At 42.3% G+C, this 23,243-nt stretch overlaps 1 protein-coding gene across 6 annotated transcripts in view; it reads left to right on the top strand.

The window, feature by feature from the left end:
• etv4 (ETS variant transcription factor 4) overlaps nucleotides 1-23,243 on the top strand; it is a 214,305-nt gene that overhangs the window by 168,206 nt on the left and 22,856 nt on the right. For all 6 annotated transcript variants that reach the window (XM_057827050.1, XM_057827052.1, XM_057827053.1 and 3 more), the window contains 3 exons: nucleotides 19,916-20,048; nucleotides 22,288-22,476; nucleotides 22,552-22,886. In XM_057827050.1, the coding sequence (XP_057683033.1) occupies nucleotides 19,916-20,048; nucleotides 22,288-22,476; nucleotides 22,552-22,886 (657 nt within the window). The remainder of the gene's footprint in view (nucleotides 1-19,915; nucleotides 20,049-22,287; nucleotides 22,477-22,551; nucleotides 22,887-23,243) is intronic.

Here is a 23,243-nt window from a genome sequence, read left to right as displayed (position 1 = left end):
CTAGGACCACCACAGTACCCCCCCTCAACGGACGCCACCGGGCGGCCTGCCCGGCTTACCAGGGTTGGCAGCATAGAAGTCCCGCAAGAGGGACGGGTCCAATATGAGGCTACGGGAGATCCACGACCTCTCCTCAGGGCCATAGCCCACCCAGTCCACCAGGAACTGGAATCCACGGCCGCGAGGCCGGACATCAAGAATCTTGGAGACCGCAAACGCGGGGTGGCCATCAATGAGAAGGGGCGGGGGAGGTGCAACGGCAGGAGGACACAGGTCACTGGAGGAAACAGGCTTGAGAAGGGAAACATGAAAGGTGGGGTGGACATTCATTGATGCCGGGAGATCCAACCGAACGGCAGATGGGTTGATGATCTTTGTTATCTTGTAGGGGCCCACGAAGCGGGGGGCAAGTTTGCGTGACTCTACCTGCAAAGGGAGGTCCCGGGCAGACAACCAGACCTCCTGTCCCACCTTGTATTCTGGGGCTGGTGAACGATGGAGATCAGCCAATCTCTTGTTCTTCTCGGTGGAGCGAGCGAGGGCAGCCCTTACGGTCTTCCATATTTCCCTAATCCTGCTGACATTGTCCTTCACAGCAGGAACAGCGATTTCCTTTTCCTGCTCTGGGAACAACGGAGGCTCAAAGCCATTACAAGCCATGAAAGGGGACATACCAGTGGCCGAGCAGATGAGCGAATTATGGGCGTACTCAACCCATGGAAGGAAAGTGCTCCAGGAGACCGGATGGTGGGCGGTGACACAACGCAGAGCAGCTTCTAGGTCCTGGTTGGCCCTTTCCGTCTGGCCGTTGGTCTGGGGATGGTATCCCGAGGAGAGACTGGCTGTCGCCCCCACCGCCTTGCAGAACTCCTTCCACACCACCGAGGAGAACTGGGGACCACGGTCTGAAACTATGTCTAAAGGGAGGCCATGAAGTCTGAAAACATGCTTGACTAAGAGATTGGCAGTTTCAAGAGCAGAGGGAAGTTTGGGAAGGGGAACATAGTGAACAGATTTGGAAAAACGATCGATAATGGTAAGGATAACTGTGTTACCTTCAGAGGGAGGCAGACCGGTTACAAAATCCACTGCGATGTGGGACCAAGGTCGACTGGGAACAGGGAGAGGGCACAACAGACCAGCGGGCGGCTGATGGGAGGCCTTCCCTCGAGCACAGATCGCGCAGGCCTTGACAAAGTCACGGGCATCTCTGGCCATGCCAGGCCACCAGAATGATTGGCGGAGGAAAACGAGGGTCCTATGAATACCAGGGTGGCAGGTTAGCTTGGACGAATGGCTCCATTCCAGGACTTGAGACCGCATGCCAGATGGAACATATAGGCGGTTTGGAGGACCGTTTCCTGGATCCGGATCAGCCTTTTGAGCTTCCCTGACCAGAGATGTGATCTCCCATCTAGCTGCACCGACCACGCAGGCCGAGGGGAGAATGGGCCCAGGGTCTTCTGTGTCCAGATTGGGGGAATGAAGCCGTGATAGGGCATCAGCTTTACCATTGCGTGAACCTGGGCGGTATGATAGTGTAAAATTGAACCGGGCAAGAAACAGTGACCAGCGGGCTTGTCGGGGGTTAAGACGCTGTGCGGATTGGATGTAGGAGAGGTTCTTGTGATCGGTCCAGATTAAAAATGGGGTCTTGGCACCTTCCAGCCAGTGACGCCATTCCTGCAGGGCCAAAACAACCGCCAGCAATTCCCGATTTCCCACATCATAGTTCCTCTCTGCAGGGCTGAGCCGCCGGGAGAAAAAGGCACATGGATGCAGCTTCTGGGTGGTGGGATGTCGCTGGGACAAGATGGCCCCAACTCCGGTGTCCGACGCATCCACCTCCACCACAAATTGGCGTGAGGTGTCTGGGTGTTTGAGGATAGGGGCAGAGGTGAAGAGAGACTTTAGCTGAGAAAACGCCTTACCAGCAGCTTCAGGCCAGGCAAAGGGGTGTTTGGTGGAGGTGAGTTGAGTCAGCGGGAGAGCCACTTTGCTGTAGCCCCGGATGAAGCGACGATAGAAATTTGCAAAGCCCAAGAATCTCTGAAGCTCCTTACGGGTATTGGGAGTAGGCCAATCAACGACTGCCTTGATCTTTATTGGGTCTGGTTTTAGTTGCCCCTGGGCAATTATGTAACCTAAAAAGCTAACCGAGGACACATGGAATTCACATTTTACCGGTTTAACAAAAAGCCTGTTCTCCAGGAGCCGCTGCAAGACCATCCTGACATGATGCCGATGTTCCTCTAAGGATCGTGAAAACACAAGTATGTCATCTAGATAGATAAATACAAAACGGTTAAGAATATCACGAAAGATATCATTCATGAGCCGTTGGAAAACAGCAGGAGCATTTGTGAGACCAAAGGGCATTACTAAATATTCAAAGTGACCAAGGGGAGTGTTGAATGCCGTTTTCCACTCGTCCCCCTCACGGATTCGGACGAGATGATATGCAGTTCGGAGATCCAGCTTTGTGAACAACCTGGCGTGACTGAAGGGCTCAAAAGAAGGGTCAATTAGAGGCAAGGGGTACTTATCTTTTATTGTTATGTGGTTTAGGCTCTGGTAATCAATGCATGGCCGCAGGCCGCCATCCTTCTTGCCCACGAAGAAGAAGCCTGCGCCGACAGGGGAGGAGGAGGGACGGATGATACCAGAAGCCAAGGAGTCTCTGATGTAGTCTTCCATAGCCGTTCTCTCAGGACCGGATATGTTGTACAGTCTGCTTGTCGGAAGGGGAGCCCCCGGTAGGAGATTAATGGCACAATCATAGGGGCGATGGGGAGGCAGAGTGTGGGCGAGGTCCTCGCTGAACACCGTCGCCAAGTCGTGGTATTCAGGGGGCACATTGGTGAGGTCAGGAGGCACTGGTGGACAGGTTGGCTTTCCTACCGGTCTACCAAGTGGGTGCGCCGAGCCAAGACATTCCAAGTGGCAGCGATTGCTCCATCCCACGATCTTTCCCTCTGTCCAGTTGATGTTCGGGTTGTGGTGTTTAAGCCAGGGGAGACCAAGGATGACCTGTGCTATTGGTGAGGAGATAATGAACAACTGTATTAATTCATGATGATTTCCTGAGACCTTGAGCATGAGAGGGATGGTGCGATGGGTTACCAAAAAAAGTTTTCTACCATCCACTGCTTCCACTACCTTGGGGGCCTTGAGGGGTTCGAGAGGAATTTTAGCTAGAGTCGCAAAACTTTCGTCCATAAAACTGTCGTCAGCACCAGAATCGATGAATACTTGTAGTGGTATAGCATCCAAACCATGGGAGATGCTAGCCGGGAGTATGAGTCGCAACTGAGAGACAGAGTTGGAGGAGGTTTGGCTCACCAGGGTGCTCCCTTTTATCTGGTTAGTCTGGACTTTTGGCTGAGCAGGGCAGGTGAATGCTAAGTGTCCGGTTTGTCCAAGTTCCACGGGATCTTCGAACAGAAGAGGGGATGTCGGTCGCCGAGTGTCGCTAGGGGATGGTTTGATGGCATTGGCAGTGGGTGACATGAATGGCGGAGACAGACGTGACTTAATAGCTTTCTCCCTCTTACGTTCTCTCAGTCGATTATCCATCTTTATTGCTAGGGAAATTAGCTCCTCCAGTGTGGAAGGCTCATCCCGTGTTGCTAATTCGTCCTTTATTTCCTCCGCCAAACTACGCGAAAAAACAGAAATCAAAGCCAGCTCACCCCAGCCACTTTCGGCAGCCAAAATACGAAAAGCGATTGAAAACTCTGCCACTGATTTAGAACCTTGCTGGAGGGAAAAAAGGCGATTTCTGGCCTCTCTCCCACGAACAGGGTGATCAAACACTCTACGCAATTCTCCAGAAAATGCCTCAAAAGAACTTAGCACTGGTGAATTCTTCTCCCAAAGTGCTGTCGCCCATTGACCCGCTTTTCCCCTCAACAGGTTAATACAGAAAGCAACCTTAGTGGCATCATAGGAATAACTATAAGGCTGCAAATTAAAAACTAGATTGCAATTGAGTAAAAAACGGCTGCAAGAGCCCAACTCCCCAGAGTAACATTCAGGAGTAGGAATGAACACGTCCGGCCGAAGGGGGGGCGGTAGGCCACCAGTAGTACTACTCACAGAAATAGTAGGGCCGGCCCTGGAAGTGGGGGATTGCGAGAGCTGCGTCTTGACCCGGTGTAAGTCCATCGAAATTCTCCGGAGAGTCTCTCCAAGGCTACCTAGCGTCTGCTCATGCTTGCCTAGCATGACTCTCTGGAGTCCAAGGGCCTCTTGGAGGGTGTCGGCGGTCGCTTGGTCCATTTCTTAGTGGCCAGATGATTATGTTACGGCAAGGTAGGCAAAGTTGATGTGGACCAAAATGCGAACCGGAAACACATGAAGTGTGAAGTGATCTTTATTGCACAAGGGCAAGGTGTTGAGCGGCTGGTGGGTTGAATGGTAAATGGCTGAGGCTGAGGCTGAGGCTGTGGCTGTGGCTGTGGCTGTGGCTGTGGCTGAGGTTCAGGCAGTGGCTGTGAGGGCTTGGAGGGTGGGTGTCCTGATGGCAAAAAACAGAATTAGTTAAGAGTTCTAAGACAGGAATCACAAACTACAGTGTTCGTTGGCCGATGTACCAATGGTGACTGGCAAAATCATCTGGCACCTGCTTGCTGCCCATGCCGCTCCTTAAAAGCAGTGTTGATTGTGATGAGCTGCAGGTGCGCTCCCAGGTCTGCCAAGGTTGAACTCATGCCACATAAAACAGGAAGTGTAACAACAATAAAAGCCAGTAGAGGGGAGCGTGGGCTAGGACCACCACAATAATGACTGTTTTGACTGATGAGCACTGTCTTTTAACCCCTTGGTGCCTGAATTTACATTTAACAAGCATACAATACATCAAAAAGTATTGTGTTGAGTGTGTGTGTGTGGGGGGGGGGGGGTGCTAAAATACATGAAAATAATAATAATTAAAAAGAATACATATAGAAAGAAATTTGAATTTAAAAAATACAACCAAAAGTTGGAAAATCCTCGATTTAAAAAGTTCATAAAAAAGATTAAAAATATGAAAATTGAAAAGAATATGAAACTGATGAACAAAAATTAGTCAAAGAATTGCAAACTTAATCAGTGACTATCAAAATAATTGTTCGTGGCAGCCCAAGCGTCTTTCACGAAATGCATCAAAATCAATTATTTTCTGCCTTCTGAGTTTCTCGCCATGTTATCTGGCATCGTAAATAACAGATTTCAAAGCGCTTCAGAAAGTGAGGCAAAAAAACGTATCCGTCACAAAATCACAAAGTCGTCCCTGATGAGCACCAAACGTCTCTCGCCTAAGAATCCATTAGGGCTCGCATATCTGATGAATGAATATTTAACAAGACTGACGGGAATGTCTGACAGGTGACTCGAGTGTGCGGAATACTTTTTTTGAACTCATTCACTGACATCACAATTTTTTTGACTAAAAAGCTCAAGTAAAAGTTTCGGAGGTTAGAGTTTATTCTCAAATTATTTACAAAATACTCAACAATATCAATCAGGGGTGCCAAATCCAACACAAAATATTACAACTTTTACAATACACTTTTGTTTCACGTTGATTTCAATGGAAAAGTACAAGCAAATTGAGCTAGCTTGCAAAGCTTGCTTGCACAATAATCCCATCAAGCAGCGGGAGCTCTTTATATCATCTGCCTCACATCGATTGCTACATTAAACATTAAGACGGCCATATTGGAAGGAGGAATTGCAAGTGAGGATTCAATAGTGTCAGATTAATGGCACGCCGCCCCGGCCTGTAACGGGACGTACGCATCGTCCCGAAACGCGAGTGGGAGATTTACCGGCGGCACCATGGCCGTTTGTCAGAAGTGCAAACGTGGCACATTTGGGAGTGAAGTGGACAAGGGGGAGAAGGTGTCACAACGTTGACGCATAACGTTGAGGCTCTTTGGCGTGGAAGGGTTTATCGTTGTCTTTAGTGTAGTAGTGGGACATGTCCAGAACAGCATGAGGAATGGTAATTTACAACCCAATGATGGCAGAAATACTCACACTTAGCAAGTATTGATGATTGTGTTTTACCCCTTGATGCTTGAACTGACATTTAACTGTCAGATGTCCAATCGTGTGGGGTCCACTTTTCCTTCTGCTGTGAATTAAAATTAGTTTTTCACTCGGAGACGTGCAATCCATTTGAATCAGCATTTCTTAATGCGAGTTATACTTACTTATACTCCAATGTGACGTATATATTTTTTCTCCCCCCCTCTTCATTGTGCATTCTTTGGCTGGTGCGACTTATAGTCCGAAAAATACAGGACAGTAATAGCCCCAACTTCGTAAAACAGATCCGCTCCATTATCTTTTTGAACAATAGCCCAAACACAGTAGTTTCCGGCTCAACGGCCAGAACTGGTCCAAAGTAGCACAAAGCACATTAATGTATAGCCCGGATATGGCACACCTTAGCCAGTCTGGGATAGATTAGTATCAAAACAGTTTTCAGTATTAAATTTGGGGTCAATTTTGTTCAATGTATCATACTGTAATGTGTTTAAATTGCAAATTAAATTTGTCTAATAAAAGCAATAATTTTTTACAAAATGTTTTAAATGGAACAAGCAAATCTACATTAAAGATGACACATTTTTAGACTGTAAACAACATATTGTATTTGTTAAGGTCCTGGGGTAACGGGGGACCTAAGCGCAGAGATAGAGGCAAGCTGGCAGTGGTAAGACTTCATTGACGAGGAGAGTGAGTGGTAGATAGAGTCCAAAAAATCCGGTGGGCAGTTTGGTGATAGAACAGGACAGGCAGGCGTTCTGACAGGCATGCAGTACAGGATCTAGGGGGGGGGGGGGAACAAAAATGAGCTCAGTATCAGGATTATTAGATACTTTGTTAGCTGAAAGTCACATAGGTGAGTTGTTGAGGTGTCGACGCTGTGAGGCCAAGGACTGGTTTCATTAAGCTGCTGACGATGATCAGCGGGACCTGGTCCCAGGCTCACCCATCTGTGCAATCAAGGCAGTGACACAAATACACAAACACAAGGAGGAGGGGCTCGGTTTGAATAATAATATTCAAATATTGAAACATTTAGAGCAACACAGAGTAAATGCTTTCTCCCGCCATATGTTGTTATGCAACAAATTTTGAATGACTTCACTTGCAGACATGGCAGATCACTTTAATACACCGGCCATTTAATTAACGCTCGACTGAATGACTTGTTTAACACTAGAAAACCCAGCAGAGGCCGACCCAGCCTTTCCCAAAGACAAATTCTCCTAATATTCCCAAGCAATGACCGATTTGGCCTCTCCTCCTAAAAAACCCAGAGGTGGACCAAATGACTTGCTTTTGAATTAGCAAGTCGTTGTGTGGCAATGTAAATGCAACCACTAAACCTACATTGTGTTAGGATGCGGCCCAGACGGAGGGAAACACACCACGGTTGCACAATTAATGTGATAGTTTGTGTCAGTTCAAGTCAAGCAACATTTATTTATTTACATTTATTTGTTGAGTTTTATGCTTTTTACAAATTTTTAACTCACTTCTCCTATACTCCACACAGAAAAAGCAAAAAAAAAAAAAAAAAAAACTTTGAGAAAAACAGAAACAGATAGAATTTGTGTCATGAGAAGGGGGAAGGGAGCTGATGACATGTCCTGAACACACTGAAACAATGACTAGATGTCCTGATAGCCGTAATTACTATGAAGGGGATATATCCTGCACAGTGTTGTTAATCTTACTTCAAAAAGTAATTAGTTACAAGTTACTAACTAAATCACTTTTTGGGAGAAGTAACTCAGTTACCTCACTGGACGCGCTCTGCTTTTTCTATAGTATTTCATCGTTTTGACTTGATAGTTTTGATTTGCTGGGATTATTCTTGCTTGAATCCTGTGCATAAATAAATATCAGGAAGAAAAGGCAAACATAAACTTCGTCAGACTCTTACTTCAATTTTAAATTTGATACTGATTCAGTGTTCTATTTTCTGCAGGCATCACAAACATACTGTTATAACAAATATTGCTAGCATATGAAGGCCCCACAAATACAGTATCAGAAATATTTTTTCCGACTGTAAAATTGTAAAACAACGCACATTAATAAAATGTGCAAAACCCCAGAAATGTAGCTTGACTTGAAGTGACACAAACTATCACATGAATAGTACTACTGTTGTGTGTTCCCCTCCATTTGGGCCGCATAAAACCACAATGTATGTCTAGTGGTTGCATTTCCAGATGAACGGCTGTTGTCTGTCGGACAACGACTTGCTAATTCAAAAGCACTTGGGTCATTTGGGCCACCTCTTGGTTTTTTCGGAGGAGAGGCCCAATCACCTATTGCTTGGGACTATGAGGAGTACCAGAATTCTCTGGGACTTCTAGTGTTAACAGTCAAGAAATGACTTAAAAGGCGCCGGGCCCCTCCAGCGGATCTACCCAGCTACGGCGCCCGCCGGGGCCCCATCACCTAACGTGGCCACGAGCCCCTCACACCTCTCTCGCCTGCCCTCCACAAGTGCGGCGAAGGGGGAGGGGGGGGGGGGGGGGTTCGCTGCCTGCAGGTTTGAATAAAGCACTTACCATAAAAAATTTCCGTATGATGACATGTCCTGAATCCGCTTTCGGGTGCACACTGTTGTGACGTCAAATGTTGAATTTCAGATTTTTTGCGCGTCCGGTCTGCACGGTCCGCCCCGGACCAGTGCTTGACCTCTCATTTGGACTGTCAGATTAATGATCTCAGCCGCATCTGGCACACTGAAGCGTTCAGCAGACATGATTGCTATGTGAACCTAGCGAGCTGTCACCAGATCAGGCACACAGTCACCTGCTATCGGGTTTGGACTACGATTAATGATCCCCGCCGCATCTGGCGCGCTGACGTTAATCTGTCACTGATTGGAGAATAAGATGTAATCTCAGAAACATTCACTTCAGATTTTGAGCAAAAGTTTTTATACCTCAATTTGAAACCCCTGTTTAAATGTAAATTTTGGAGTTAGCGTTAGCCTTTAGCATTCATTGCCATTTCTACCAGTTTAAATGAATTGGATACCTGTATACTAGAATGCAAAGTAATTGCTATTATGACTTGGTCAGACACTGCTTAATATATTCTGCATTGACTGCGCTAGATGTTCAATCCATTGGAAATGGGAGGGTGGCAGCGAATGAACGAACGTTCATTCGCTGCCACCCTCCCACTTCCAATGGATTGGACGTTTACTAGTAATAAACATATTTTAGTTCACAGCAGAAAGATTAAAAAAGCCACATGATTGGCCGTCTATCACTGTCAATGGCAGCCAATGAGTTAATGACTGTGTTGTTGTGCGTCTAATGTCATTAGCTATTCTTGTCAATCAATAGCTTCCTTTTTAACCTTTCAAACCAGCGTGGTAGGATCTTCTTCATTGATCGACAGCATTTGGCAAGCCAGCAGGGGTTTTGCGCCAATGGCGTCCGATGAGAAACAGATAGCGTTTAATTTTTTTTTCCCGTTTTTATTTTATTTTTAAACGTGACGCGGTTCTGGCAGTGTTTGACACTCGGGCCGACGTCCACTGAGTTACTGCCAGAGACTTTCAGAGGTTCCAAACTTGGCAAAGTTTTGCGTAAACATGTTGTTTGAGACTCTCCAGATCCATTTCTGTCATCACGTTGGGCTTCCCCGCAGCTCACCGCTTGAGAGCTTGCATTGTAGTCACTGCCATTGTCGGCGATAGACGTCCAAACCATTTGGAACTGTCTTCCTCTCCCCTCACCTCAAATAAACGCTTCAGAGAACATTATCGTCCAAAAATGGAAAATGTATTTTTTTATCATTTAATCTATCAAGTACAGTGGTATGAAAAAGTATCTGAACCTTTTGGAATTTCTCACCTTTCTGCATAAATTCACCATCAAATGTGAGCTGATCTTTGTCAAAATCACACAGATGAAAAAAATGTGTCTGTTTTAACTAAAACCACCCGAACCTTTATAGGTTTTCATATTTTAATGAGGATAGTATGCAAACAATGATAGAAGGGGGAAAAATAAGTAAGTGAACTATTACATTTAATATTTTGTGGCCCACACTTTGGCAGCAACAACTTCAACCAGACGCTTCCTGTAGCTGCAGATAGCCTGGCACATCGATCAGGACTAATCTTGGCCCATTCTTTTCCACAAAACTGCTGTAGTTCAGTCAGACTTCTGGGATGTCTGGCATGAATCGCTGTCTTTAGGTCATGCCACAACATCTCAATTGGGTTCAAGTCTGGACTTTGACTTCGCCACTCCAGAACGTGTATTTTGTTCTTCTGAAAACATTCTGAATTTTGATTTACTTCTGTTTTGGATCATTGTCTTGTTGCAGCGTCCATCCTCTTTTTAGCTTCAACTGTGACAGATGGCCTCAGGTTTTCCTGCAAAACGTTCTGATAAACTTTTGAATTCATTCTTCTATTAATGATTGCAAGTTGTCCAGGCCTTGAAGCAGCAAAACAGCCCTAAATCATGATGCTCCTTCCACCACGCTTCATGGTGGGGATGACGTGTTGATGTTGTTGAGATGTTTCATTTTTCTTCATCCATGACATTGTGTGGTACTCCCAAACAATTCAACTTTGGTTTCATCAGTCCACAAAATATTTTGCCAAAAGTTTGTGGAGTTCCTTTTTGCGAACATTAAACGAGCAACAATGTTTTTTTGTTTTTGTTTGTTTTTTTAGACAGCAGGGGCTTCCTCCGTGAGGTCCTCCCATGAACACCATTCTTGGCCATAGTTTTACATACAGTTGATGTGCGCACAGTTATTGGACGGTGCTAATGATTTCTGTAAGTCTTTAGCAAACACTCTAGGGTTCTTTTTTACCTCTCTTAGTAGTCTGCGCTGAACTCTTGGCGTCATCTTTGGTGGACGGTCACTCCTTGGGAGAGAAGCAAAAGTGCCATTTGAAGACAACTTCTCTCACTGTCCATTGATGAAATCCAGACTTTTAGAGATGGTTTTGTATCCTTTTCCCAGCTTTATACAAATCAACAAATTCTTGATCGCAGTTCTTCAGACAGCTCCTTTGATCGAGTCATGATGCACATCAAACAATGCTTCTCATCAAGACCATTCTTACCAGGTGTGTGTTTTTTAGTGGGCAGGGCAGCTTTAAACCACTCATCAGGGATTGGGCACACACCTCACTTAAATTGTTTGGTAAAAATTGGTTTCATGTGCTCTTTAAGTCTCCTTTGGCAGAGGGTTCACGTACTTATTTTTCCGCCTTCTGTCATTGTTGGCATGCTATCCTCATTAAAATGTGAAAACATAAATGTTTGGGTAGTTTTAGCAGACACTGTTTTTACATCTGTGTGATTTTGACAACGATCAGATTACATTTGATGGTGATTTAATGCAGAAATGTGAGAAATTCCAAAAGGTTCAGATACTTTTTCATACCACTGTACATATCTATATCTGTCGTCATCGCGCGAGAGGAATTGATGTTAGTTCGCACATGTCCAGTAGCAATCCATCGCGATCCGGTAGCCTGTCACGAATGGGTAGTGACACCCTTCTTCTTTCCTCAACACACAACTCACGTGTAATAATCATCATCATTTCAATCATGTCCGGCGTGTCGTCAGAATGAAATCATGGGATCTGTATTTCTCCACTGTGCTTACCGATGGGACAAAGGACAAGAGACGATGAAAATATGAACATAACCACATGGTCCATGCAGCGTTTTAATGCTTATTTATGAGGGCAATAAAACTAATTCAAATGGCATTATCCCCAGTTTTATTTCGTGTATTGACTTAAAGCATTCATTCATTTTCCGAGCGGCTTATCCTCAATATAGATCAACTTAAAATAAAGTCTGACTTTATTAACATTGTTTTGTTTGTCACCGAAAAGACTTAAAGCACATCAGTTTGCCTGAACTTTAAAAAAAAAGTCACATTCAAACTGTAAAAATACACTCAAGATACATTTTTTTGATCATTTGATACTGAAAAATAAAATTTAATAAAATCAATAAATTATAATACATTCAAATTGATTAGCAAACTTAACTCATGAAGACAATATGCCAAAGAATTTGACCGAGAAAACAAAAATTAATCGAAAAATGACAGTGTCACTGGATAGAGGGACAGTTTATTTTTTTTCAGCTCCTTTGCTATGGTGTGGGCTTGCACTGAGCAACTTGGTATGCCACCTTATATGATGCGAACAGTGCTCAGTGGTTTACTGATGTAGCACTGACAAAGCGGGACGGTTGTTGCCACTTTTCGGCACGTTTTCGCTGAAAAAAAAAAAACTCAAGCGACTTATCAATGTAATTAGCGTATATAAGTGACGTCTTAATTGATTTGGCTTCCTGCTGTCTGCTGCAAACATTTTTAGACACAATTAACAGACTGGTCTTTCCTCATCTCCCACTGTATTAAAAATCAAAGCCAAATGCGACATACACTTCATATTTCCTCATCTTAGCTCTTCATGTTTTCAGTGCTCTTTGCTGTGTGCTCTTGTTTGGTTCAAATTTACTGCACATTTTCCGAAAATGAGAGTGTCACTGCCACCCACTGATTTGATGTGCAAATTTCACTTTATTCTTGTACAGCAAAAAAGTTAGTTTGTTCCCCGAGGTCACAAGCGCCAGCCCCGACATCGCTCTGCGCCCCCTCTCGCCCCACTATTTGAGAAGTAGTGTAGTATTGTAGTGTAGCGTAGTGTTTAATGTGGTGACAAAAAATCTAGTGCACAGGTGTCAAACTCAAGGCCCCGGGGGCAGAGCCGGCCTGCTGCATCATTTTGTGTGGTCCGCAAAAGTCAGTTTATTTAAATCTCTTGCTAATGATTGCTCAATGGGCATTTGAGGACTGTGGGAATCTGATTTTTTTTTTTTTTTTTTTTTTTTGGGGGGGGGGGGGGGGGACTATTTTTTAAAATCAGAAAACGAAAAGATATATTTTTTAATAAATAAATATGTTGAGTTTTTCTCATTTTTTTGTTTTATTATTAGATTTTTTTTAATAGAGAAAAAAAAGTTTAGGGAAGTAAAAGAAATTTTAAAGATTATTTTTTTCCCATATTTTTAAATCCAGAAATACAAGACGTTACAAAACTAACTCTCCCCTTTTCTATTTTTATGGACTTTTTGTAAATAAAAAAAATAAAAATGAAAAAGAAAGAAAATATGGAATATTTATTATTTTACATTTTTATTAAAAATTGCACACACAAAAAAAAGTTCATTTTTTTTTCCCCTTCAATATTTTTTATGAAAATAAACTGTCCATAGCCTTTTGTGAGGCCTTACTAGCGAATATCTTCTTGTTTTTGTTTTTTTTTTAATAATAAAAATCCAAAAGGCCAAAACTGTATAGAATTCTAATTTTATTTTTGGGCATTTTTTGTTTAATTTAAAAAATAATAATAAATAAATAAATAAAAAGTATTTTTAAAAATTGAGAAGATTTAGTTTTTTCCTTTTAAAAAAAAAAAAAAAATTGTTTAGTTTAAAAAAAAGGAAAAAACTAAATATTCTCAATTTTTTAAAAATACTTTTTATTTATTTATTTTTAATTAAACGAAAAATGCCAAAAAAAATACAATTTGAATTCGAAACAGTTTTCGCCTTTTGGATTTTTATTTACAAAAAAAATACAAGAAAAACCAAGAAGATATTTGTTATTAAGGCCTCACAAAAGGCTATTGACAATTTTTCAGTCATCAATCTCTCTAAACGATTAATCAAAAATAATTGTGGACTTCAAAGAAGTGATGTGCGAATAAATTACAAAAAAAAAAAAATCTGATGTATCTCTCCAGTCTTTCATGGAAGCTGATTTTAGTGAGCAGCCCGTGTGTGTTTTGGCAATCCCACAGGAATCCACTAGACATATATTCCCACTAGTGCGCCTCAGTTGAGAGGTTCATTGTGCGCTGGATGGATTGAAGTAGGCGCGAGTAAGGGGGCCACCTCATGTCATTTGTTTGAATGGGATGCCCCCTGCCCCCTCTGATGTAATGATCCCTTCACTTCCTGAAGCGCTCAACCATGACCATCACCTTCTTCCCTATTGTTACCACTGTCAACATTTACATATGTAAAAGCACGGCTAGGCCGTCACTATAAAAATCTTGGGGAGTTGATGTGTGTTAGCATAACAGCTGCTTTGTTTCATCATTCATCCTTATCAGGATTTCTGGAAAACCTCCCACTTCTTTGGAAAAATGACTTGAATTTGGTCGCCTTTTTTTTTTTTTTTTTCCCCTACAAATCTGCTCGAATTGGACATTTACCGGAGCTCTTTTTCATTCAGGGGTTATTTTGGGAAGCCTGTGTTGAATTTGAAGAAGCATTCACGTCAATAGGGATTTTTTGTTGTTGTTGTTATTATCAGAGCGGTAACAATGTAGATAAGCAGTCGACGAATTGAAGCTTGAGTGTCTGGAAAATTATTTGCATCAATTTTGTATGCCAATAAAACAAACAACATTAATGATAATAATCTGCGTTGGGATAATTAAAGGCTCTGAAATGATTGCAATGTAATATCATAGAAATCCCACGTCCCTGCCTTAATATTGTTTTGTTTATAGAGCAAAATGTTGTGCATCATTACTGGAATGAAGTTGCTATTTTTGGATAACCAAAGTTGTATTCACTCATTGCCTGCCATTGACGACGATAGACGTCCAATTCATTTAAACTGGGAGCACTAGCTGTGAATGATAAATGCTAAAGCTAACTCTGGAGTCCCATTTAAACAATAACTACATTTTAGGTATAAACCCTTGAGCTCTAAAAATTTGAAGTGAAAGTTTCTGAAGTGAGAGTTTATTCTCAAATTATCTATAAATACCTATACAATTCTTGTTTCAGTGCCATTGACAGTACTAGATGTCCAATCCATTTTGAGTGTGAGGGGTGAATGAACAATTGATTTATTTTTCTTCAATGTTTTTATTACAATCATTTAGGATAATGGTCTCAAACCTGCGGCCCGTGTGACAAGACAATGGTACCTCTACATACGAATTTAGTTTGTACCAGGACCTGGTTTGTAAGTCGAAATGGTCGTCCGGTATGTCGAGGGGGAGTTTCCCATAAGAATACATTATAATTTGATTAATTCATTCCACAGTCTAAAACCTACACTAAATCCTTCATAAATACCACGGGTACAATTACAAATAGCAATTACTCTTACAGTGGTATGAAAAAGTATCTGAACCTTTTGGAATTTCTCACATTTCTGCATAAAATCCCCATCAAATGTGATCTGATCTTTGTCGAAATCACACAGATGTAAAAAGCAGTGTCTGCTTAACTAAAACCAGCCAAACATTTATAGGTGTTCATATTTTAATGAGGATAGCATGCAAACAATGACAGAAGGGGGAAAATAAGTTAGTGAACCATATGCCTATAGAGACATAAAGAGCAATTGAAACCAATTTTTACCAAACAATTTAAGTCAAGTGTGTGCCCAATCACTGATGAGTGGTTTAAAGCTGCCCTGCCCACTATAAAACACACACCTGGTAAGAAGTGTCATGATGAGAATTATTGTCTGATGTGCATCATGGCTCGGTCAAAAGAGCTGTCTTGAAGACCATCGATCAAGGATTGTTGATTCGTTTAAAGCTGGGAAAGGATACAAAACCATCTTTAAAAGTCTGGAAGTTCATCAATTGACAGTCAGAGAAGTTGTCTAAAAATAAAGAGATTGGCTCTTTTGTTCTCTCCTAAGGAGGGGCCGTCCACCAAAGATGATGCCAAGAGTTGAGTGCAGAATACTTAGACAGGTAAAAAAAGAACCCTAGAATGTCTAAAGACTTACAGAAATCATTGGCACAGTCCGATATCTCTGTGCACACATCAACTATATGTAAAACTATTGCCAACTCCACGGAGGAAGCCACTGCTGCTTAAAAAAAAAAAAAAAGTTGTTGCTCGTTTAATGTTCGCAAAAAGGCACTTGGACACTCCACAGACGTTTTGGCAAAATATTTTGTGGACTGATGAAATCAAACTTGAATTATTTTAACACACAACGTCATGAGTGGAGCCAAAGTGGAGCAGCTCACCAAAATCAACACCTCATCGCCACCGTGAAACATGGTGGAGGGAGCAACATGATTTGGGACTGATTTGCTGCCTCAAGGCCTGGACAACTTGCAATCATCAATGGAAGAATAAATTCAAAAGTTTATCAGGATTTTTTGCAGGAAAACCTGAGGCCATCTGTCAGACAGTTGAAGCTATAAAGAGGATGGATGCTGCAACAAGACAGTGGTCGAAAACACAGAAGTAAATCAACTTCAGAATGGTTTCGTTCTGGAGTGGCCAAGTCAAAGTCCAGACTTGATCCCCATTGAGATGCTGTGGCATGACCTAAAGACAGCAATTCATGCCAGACATCCCAGGAATCCGACTGAACTACAGCAGTTTTGTAGAGAAGAATGGCCCAAGATTAGTCCTGATCGATGTGCCAGACTGATCTGCAGTGACAGGAAGTGTCTGGTTGAAGTTATTGCTGTCAAAGGAGGGCCGCAAATTATTAAATGTGATGTTTCACTTACTTATTTCCCCCCCTTCAGTCATTGTTTGCATGCTATCCTCATTAAAATATGTAAACCTATAAAAGTTTAGGTGGTTTTAGTAAAAGCAGACACTGTTTTTTCATCTGTGTGATTTTGACAATGATCAGATCACATTTGATGGGGATTTTATGCAGAAATGTGAGAAATTCAGATACTTTTTGGACTCTTTGGCTTCCATTTGATCCAGTTTAATTGGGATGGGCTGCAGCGATATACTGTATGCTCGTGGTCGGCTCTTGCATACACATCGAAGCTTGTTTTCAGGTCACGACCACTCAAAATCAGACACACACACAAGAGTTATTATTGTTATTGTTAGCAAAACGCTTACGTGGGTGTGGAAATCTCTGTAAATAATATTTAATCCCGCTGCTCCAATCCTCAATTGGATGGATTGTCGCATGGCTTGGGCACATACAAAATTGAATTGATGGTTGCATTAGTGGATCAATCCTAATAATGACAACTATAATGGGTGAAAATATGACTAAATGTACCCTAAACTTGGAAAAAAAAATCCCTCCATTTCTTTCACTTTCACATGCGCCACAGCACCTCTGTTTTTTTGTGAATGAAGCGCAAGCGTGCAATTATTTGCCCCCCTGCCCCCCATGCAGTCATAGGTCCACGCCCACTGAGATTCCAGACACACACATGAATGAATGCTCCCCTCCCCCAAGTGGAAGTGCACAGCTGCTGCTGTTTACCCTGCCGGGACCAGAAAAACATCCTGTACACGTCTCGGGCCCAAAGACTCCCCTCGCATAATAAACACCAGCCCTCGGCACAGCATGAAGCTTCACTTTGGATGTTTTTCTTTGAGGGGAGGGGGTGCACATTAGAAAGTTCCACCAGGGAAGAACCCCCGTCCCACTCTAGTTTCCTCTTTGATTGACAGTGTGATTTGTAGCGGCAAAATGGCCACAAATAATAAAGAATGGCCACGTTTTGTGAGGTGCGATGTTTGCTTTCGTGGCAGACTTGTTTAGTTTGGAGGAACTTGTTGTGTCTGCGAGAGTCGAGGCGAAGTGGGCGAGGACGCTTTGGCCTGGAATGCGACTGTGTATGTTCAATGCACACACGCCAGCTTTGAGCTGCATGTGAAATATGCTCGAGTACTCCAATGTAAATATCCTGCCCTTGTGTGTCGCGTTTTTGTGTAGACCGGGTGTGTCAAAGTCTTCTTTGTCACGGGGTGCATCGTATCACATCAATTAATGGACAACTAATAGATTATCAAATGAATCGACAACTATTTTGACAGTCAATTCACTGTTTAGACACATTGTTGATCCCAAAATTGCCTGAATTCTCAGTAACACTTTACAATAAGGGTGCCTTAATTAACATTAGTTAATGCATTTTTAGACAATAACTCATGTTTAAGTAACATGACAATAATTCATTTAATCCCTTATCTAACATTTAGTAATATTAGGGCTGTCAAAATGATCTTGTGTCATATCTTTCCATTCCAACAATAATTTAAAGAAAAATATGGCATATTTTATAGATGCTTTGAATTGCAATTAATTACGATTAATTAATTTTTAAGCTGTGATTAACTCGATTAAAATTTTTTATCGTTTGACAGCCCTAATTAATGTATTAATTAACATGAGTTAATGCATTAAGGTAATGCATTAGTTAATGCATTTTAAGACAATAACTAATGTTTAAGTAACATTACAATTATTCATATAATCCCTTATTTAACATTTAGTAATATATTAATTAACATTAGGTAATGCATAACCAGACAGTAACTAATAGTTTGGTAAAATTAAATATATATTATATATACAATATATGCCTATAAAGGGTTAGGGTTTAGGGTTAGGGTTTGTTAACTTAAGCATTTATAATTTCTTAGTTAAGGGGCACATGTGCTACACGTTACAATAAGGGTCCAAAAAGCATTCAGTAATGGTTAATAAAGGTCAAGGGGGGGAAATTAAGCATTTATAATTTCTTAGTGAAGGGACACATGTGGTACACTTTAGTCCAAAAAAACTTCAGTACTGGTTAATTAAGGTTAAGTAATACTTATGAGGTACGTTCATGCGAAATAATACCATAATTAAGGTTAGGTTATAATATGTAATATATACAGTGGGGAGAACAAGTATTTGATACACTGCCAATGGCTTTTCCCATTGGCAGTGTATCAAATACTTGTTCTCCCCACTATAATACATTGCTTAACATTAATTCACATATACATTAGTGCATTAGGCGTCACGGTGGCTGAGTGGTTAGCACGTCTGCCTCACAGTTCTGAGATCAAGGGTTCAATCCCGGGCTTCGGCCTTCCTGTGTGGAGTTTGCATGTTCTCCCCGTGCCTGCGTGGGTTTCCTCCGGGAACTCCGGTTTCCTCCCACATCCCAAAAACATGCATGGTAGGCTGATTGAACACTCTAAATTGTCCATAGGTGTGAGTGTGTGCGTGAATGGTTGTGTGTCTCCTTGTGCCCTGCGATTGGCTGGCAACCAATTCAGGGTGTCCCCTGCCTACTGCCCGAAGTTAGCTGGGATAGGCTCCAGCACCTCCGCGACCCTCGTGAGGAATAAGCGGCATGGAAAATGAATGAATGAATTAGTGCATTAATAAATAGTTATTAATGTATACTGGTACTAGTAAGTGATTGTTATTTTAAAATGAGAAACATTGCTCTGTGAGTCCTTGGGTGCTGCTAACCTAACCTTAAGTATGGTATTATTTCACGTGAACGTACCTCATAAGTATTACTTAACCTTAATTAACCATTACTGAATTTTTCGGACCCTTATTGTAAAGTGTAGCCCGTGTCCTATAACTAAGAAATTATAAATGCTTAAGTCCCCCCTTTGTTAACCATTCCTGAATGCTTTTTGGACCCTTATTGTAAAGTGCAGCACATGTGTCCCTTAACTAAAAAATTATAGATGCTTAAGTTAACAAACCCTAACACTATATAGGCCTATATATATATATTTAATTTTACCAAACCATTAGTTACTGTCTGGTTATGCATTAACTAATGCAATAACTAACTCATGTTAATTAATATATTAATAAATGTTAGATAAGCAATCATATTAATTATTGTAATGTTACTTAAACATTAGTTATTGTCTAAAAATGCATTAACTAATGTTAATTAAGGGACCCTTTTTGTAAAGTGTTACCGAATTATTCTTAATATTCTTTTGTATAATTTTCAATTTTGTTGTTTTGATTTGATTTATTATTATTATTATTTATTTTTTTTTTTTTACTTTTCCAAAAATGTAACCGACACGTGTTTTTCTGCTTTTGTGTGTCATTAGCGGTGGCCTTTCACAGCCCGCCCGTCACTATCAAGAAGGAGCCGCAGAGCCCAGGTTCGGACCCGAGCCAGTCGTGCAGCCACAAGCCCAACTTCGGCTACGCTGCCAGTGGAGAGCAGTGCCTTTATGCCAGGTATGCGTGCAGATATCACCTCTGAAGTCAAAAACTAGTGTTGCACGGATACCGATACAATTTCAAGTTACGAAACTACTTCCAGAACCTAACTAATTTCATAAGTAGAGGTACCACTGTATTGGTAAAATAGAGAGTCACACCTAATTATAAGTCGCAAACTGTGGAAAAAAAACTGACTTAAAGTCTGGAAAATACGGTAGAGTTAAAAGAAAAATGTAATATTTAATAAATTTATATTTTTTTCAAAAACATATCGGTCCAGTATCAGTCTTGAGGGATACGACGCAGCTGAGTGTCGTCATATGGCACCTCCACCAAGTCAAGATCAAGACTTTTGGGAATTATTCCCAAGAGCAAGACTGACTCGTTTGAAGGTCAAGACCTTCATAATTTGGTCTTGACTTAAGACTGGCGTCAAGTGTACAAGAGCGACAGAGTGAAATTTCTAGTTCCAAAAGGAAGTTCTTAAGAGGTTTTGCTCGAAGACGGTTGATGTCTCTTAAGGCCCAAAAGAAGGCTGTAAACTCAAGGGACAAATTTTAGTACAGAGAGGAACTCCACAAACTCTCAACCTGGTGCTCAGACAACAACCTGGCCCTGAACACCACCAAAACCAAAGAGGTCATCATGGACTTCAGGAGGAACAGTACCGACCCGCCACCCCTATATGAGTCAACGGCGAGTGTGTGGAGAGGGTCCACACCTTCAGGTTCCTGAGAGTCCAGATCTCAGATGACCTCTCATGGACAGCAAACATAACAGCTATCATAAAGAAAGTTCAGCAGCGTCTGCACTTCCTCAGGAAGAACAAGCTGGATAGGAAGCTGCTGCTGGCCTTCTACTACTCATCCATTGAGAGTCTGCCACCATACTGCATTTCCACCTGGTATGAGAGCTGCACTGCTGTAGACAGTCTTCAGAGGACAGTCAAGGCAGGGCAGAGGATCATTGGCTGTCCTCTCCCCTCGCTGATGGACATCTACTCCTCCCGGTGCCTCAGCAGAGCTCTAAACATCCTTAAGGACAGCTCACATCCTTGTTTGCAGCTGTTTGATCTGCTCCCCTCTGGGAGACGCTATAGGTGTTTAAAAGCAAGAACAAACAGACTGAGGAACAGTTTCTTTGCCAAAGCCATCTCCACCCTGAACAGCCATATGTAACACCACATCACCCAATGTCCAATATTCATTTACATGCAATATACTATGTGCAATACTTACTACGTGCAATATTCAATGCCTCACTGTCAACTGCTGCTACTTAACTTCTATACACACATATTCTATGTGCAGTAGTTATTCACATGCAATATTAATGTGCAATGTTCAACGCCTTCACTATCAACTGCTGCTACTTCACTTCAATTATTTGCACTGCCTGAACATAGAGCAGCACTGTAAAGGGAGATGCTCCATAATTTAATTGTACAACTGTATAGTGACAATAAAGGTCTAGTCTAGTCTGTAAACTATTTCTGAACCAAGGTATTAGTCAAAAGAAAGGTTCTCAGATCTAAGAAAGGTTCTAGTCTCTAGAAGGTTTTTCTCCTAAGTAGGTATTCTGAGAAGACCAAAAGAAAATTGAACCCAGGAGTGGAAATCTTGTCTAAAGAGCTTCTATTTTTGAAACAAGAAAAGTCTCTAGAGAAATTTGGAGTTCCAGGCAAAGATGTAGTTCTGAAATGAATTACTAGTCTAAAAGTCTTAAGGCAAATTTTACTCTCCAGAGAAATTTGAGAGAAGTTCTAGTCCAAACTTCCTGATAGAAGGTACTTGACCAAAAAATATGTTTTTAATCAAGTGAGTTTCTAGTCATGAAACGAGGTTCTTGCTCTAAGAGAACTTCAGTTAATGGTCTAGAGTAGCCGTTGTACTGTGGATATTTTCAATGAAACAGAATCTTAGTCTCTACAGTGAATGTTTTGGGTCAGCGAGAAGGTTCTTGTCTCAGGAGTTTGTCCATTTCTAAGCAGTAAACAATTGAGACATCTAACTTAGTGATCCACTTTGCTATATCCAAAATGGTGGCGCCATCGTTATAGGATTCGGCACTCAATGAGAGCTACTGTCCTGTTTATGGTGTGTACTCCATTATATTGTAGTAAACATATGAGGAAGCAAAGTGCTTGTTTATGAAAGAGCTGAGTCATAGCACCTAATTGTATTTGACGACCATTTGCGTTTGAATGTGGAGCATCCAACTCTTCCATGACTGAAAGTGCGCCCATCTTCCACAGTGCCTATGAGCAGAAAAGGGCGATCCCGGGGGGCGCCAAGCGGTCCTGCCCGAGCACACCCATGTCCCCCATGCAGCAGCATTACTCCCCAAAACCCGCGGCGGCGGCTGGCCGTCCTGACCCTGGCTACATGAATGCCGCTGCTGCTTCGCAGCCGTTAGCCACCAACGCCTTCCCCCACGTCACCAGGTGAACACCACTTTTCCACAGTCGTTTTTGCCTGTTTCCGGCATGTGAGTTCAATCTTGCGGTTGACCTTCCTAGGTATCAGGGCCCCTCAGGAGACCCCATGTGCCCCCAATTCCCCGGAGCCTCTCAGGCCTTCCAGCGAATGCCATCCGCCCCAGCAGGACACGGCAGCGGCCCGGGTGGGGGCGGCGGCTGCGGGTACCATCGGCAGCACTCGGACCCCTGCGTGCCATATCTTCAACAGAGCTTCAAACAAGAGTACATGGACCCCATGTACGAGCGGGCAGGTCACGTAGGGCCGCACGGGCGAGGGTCCCAGACCTCCCAGCACCCGAATATGCACCCGCACAGGTTTCCGCCGGCGCACTTGATGGTCAAGCAGGAGCCAACAGACTTCACTTATGACACAGGTGAGACACCAAAACTACAACAAATATTTTTAGGGGGGTCTTTTGAGTTTTAGCATTCTTTTTAAAATTTTTGCTTTTGTAAAATTTGTTATTCTTAACTCTTTCAGTACCATTGACTGATAGACATCCAATTGTGTGTTATCTAATTAGCTGTCTGCTGTTACCGTAATTTTCGGACTATAAGACTCACCTGACTATAAGCCGCACCCACCAAATTTAACACGAAAACGGCATTTTTCATAGATAAGCCGCACTGGACTATAAGCCGCAGCTGTCCTCACTGAATTATGGGATATTTACACCAAAAGATATTAACCTGTAACACTTTATTTGACAGCGGCGTCATAAGACTGTCAT

This window comes from Corythoichthys intestinalis, chromosome 21, assembly GCF_030265065.1.
Source record: "Corythoichthys intestinalis isolate RoL2023-P3 chromosome 21, ASM3026506v1, whole genome shotgun sequence".
Classification (NCBI taxonomy): Eukaryota; Metazoa; Chordata; class Actinopteri; order Syngnathiformes; family Syngnathidae; genus Corythoichthys; species Corythoichthys intestinalis.
Note: the sequence above shows the minus strand (reverse complement) of the source record. Positions and strands in the feature narration are given on the sequence as shown.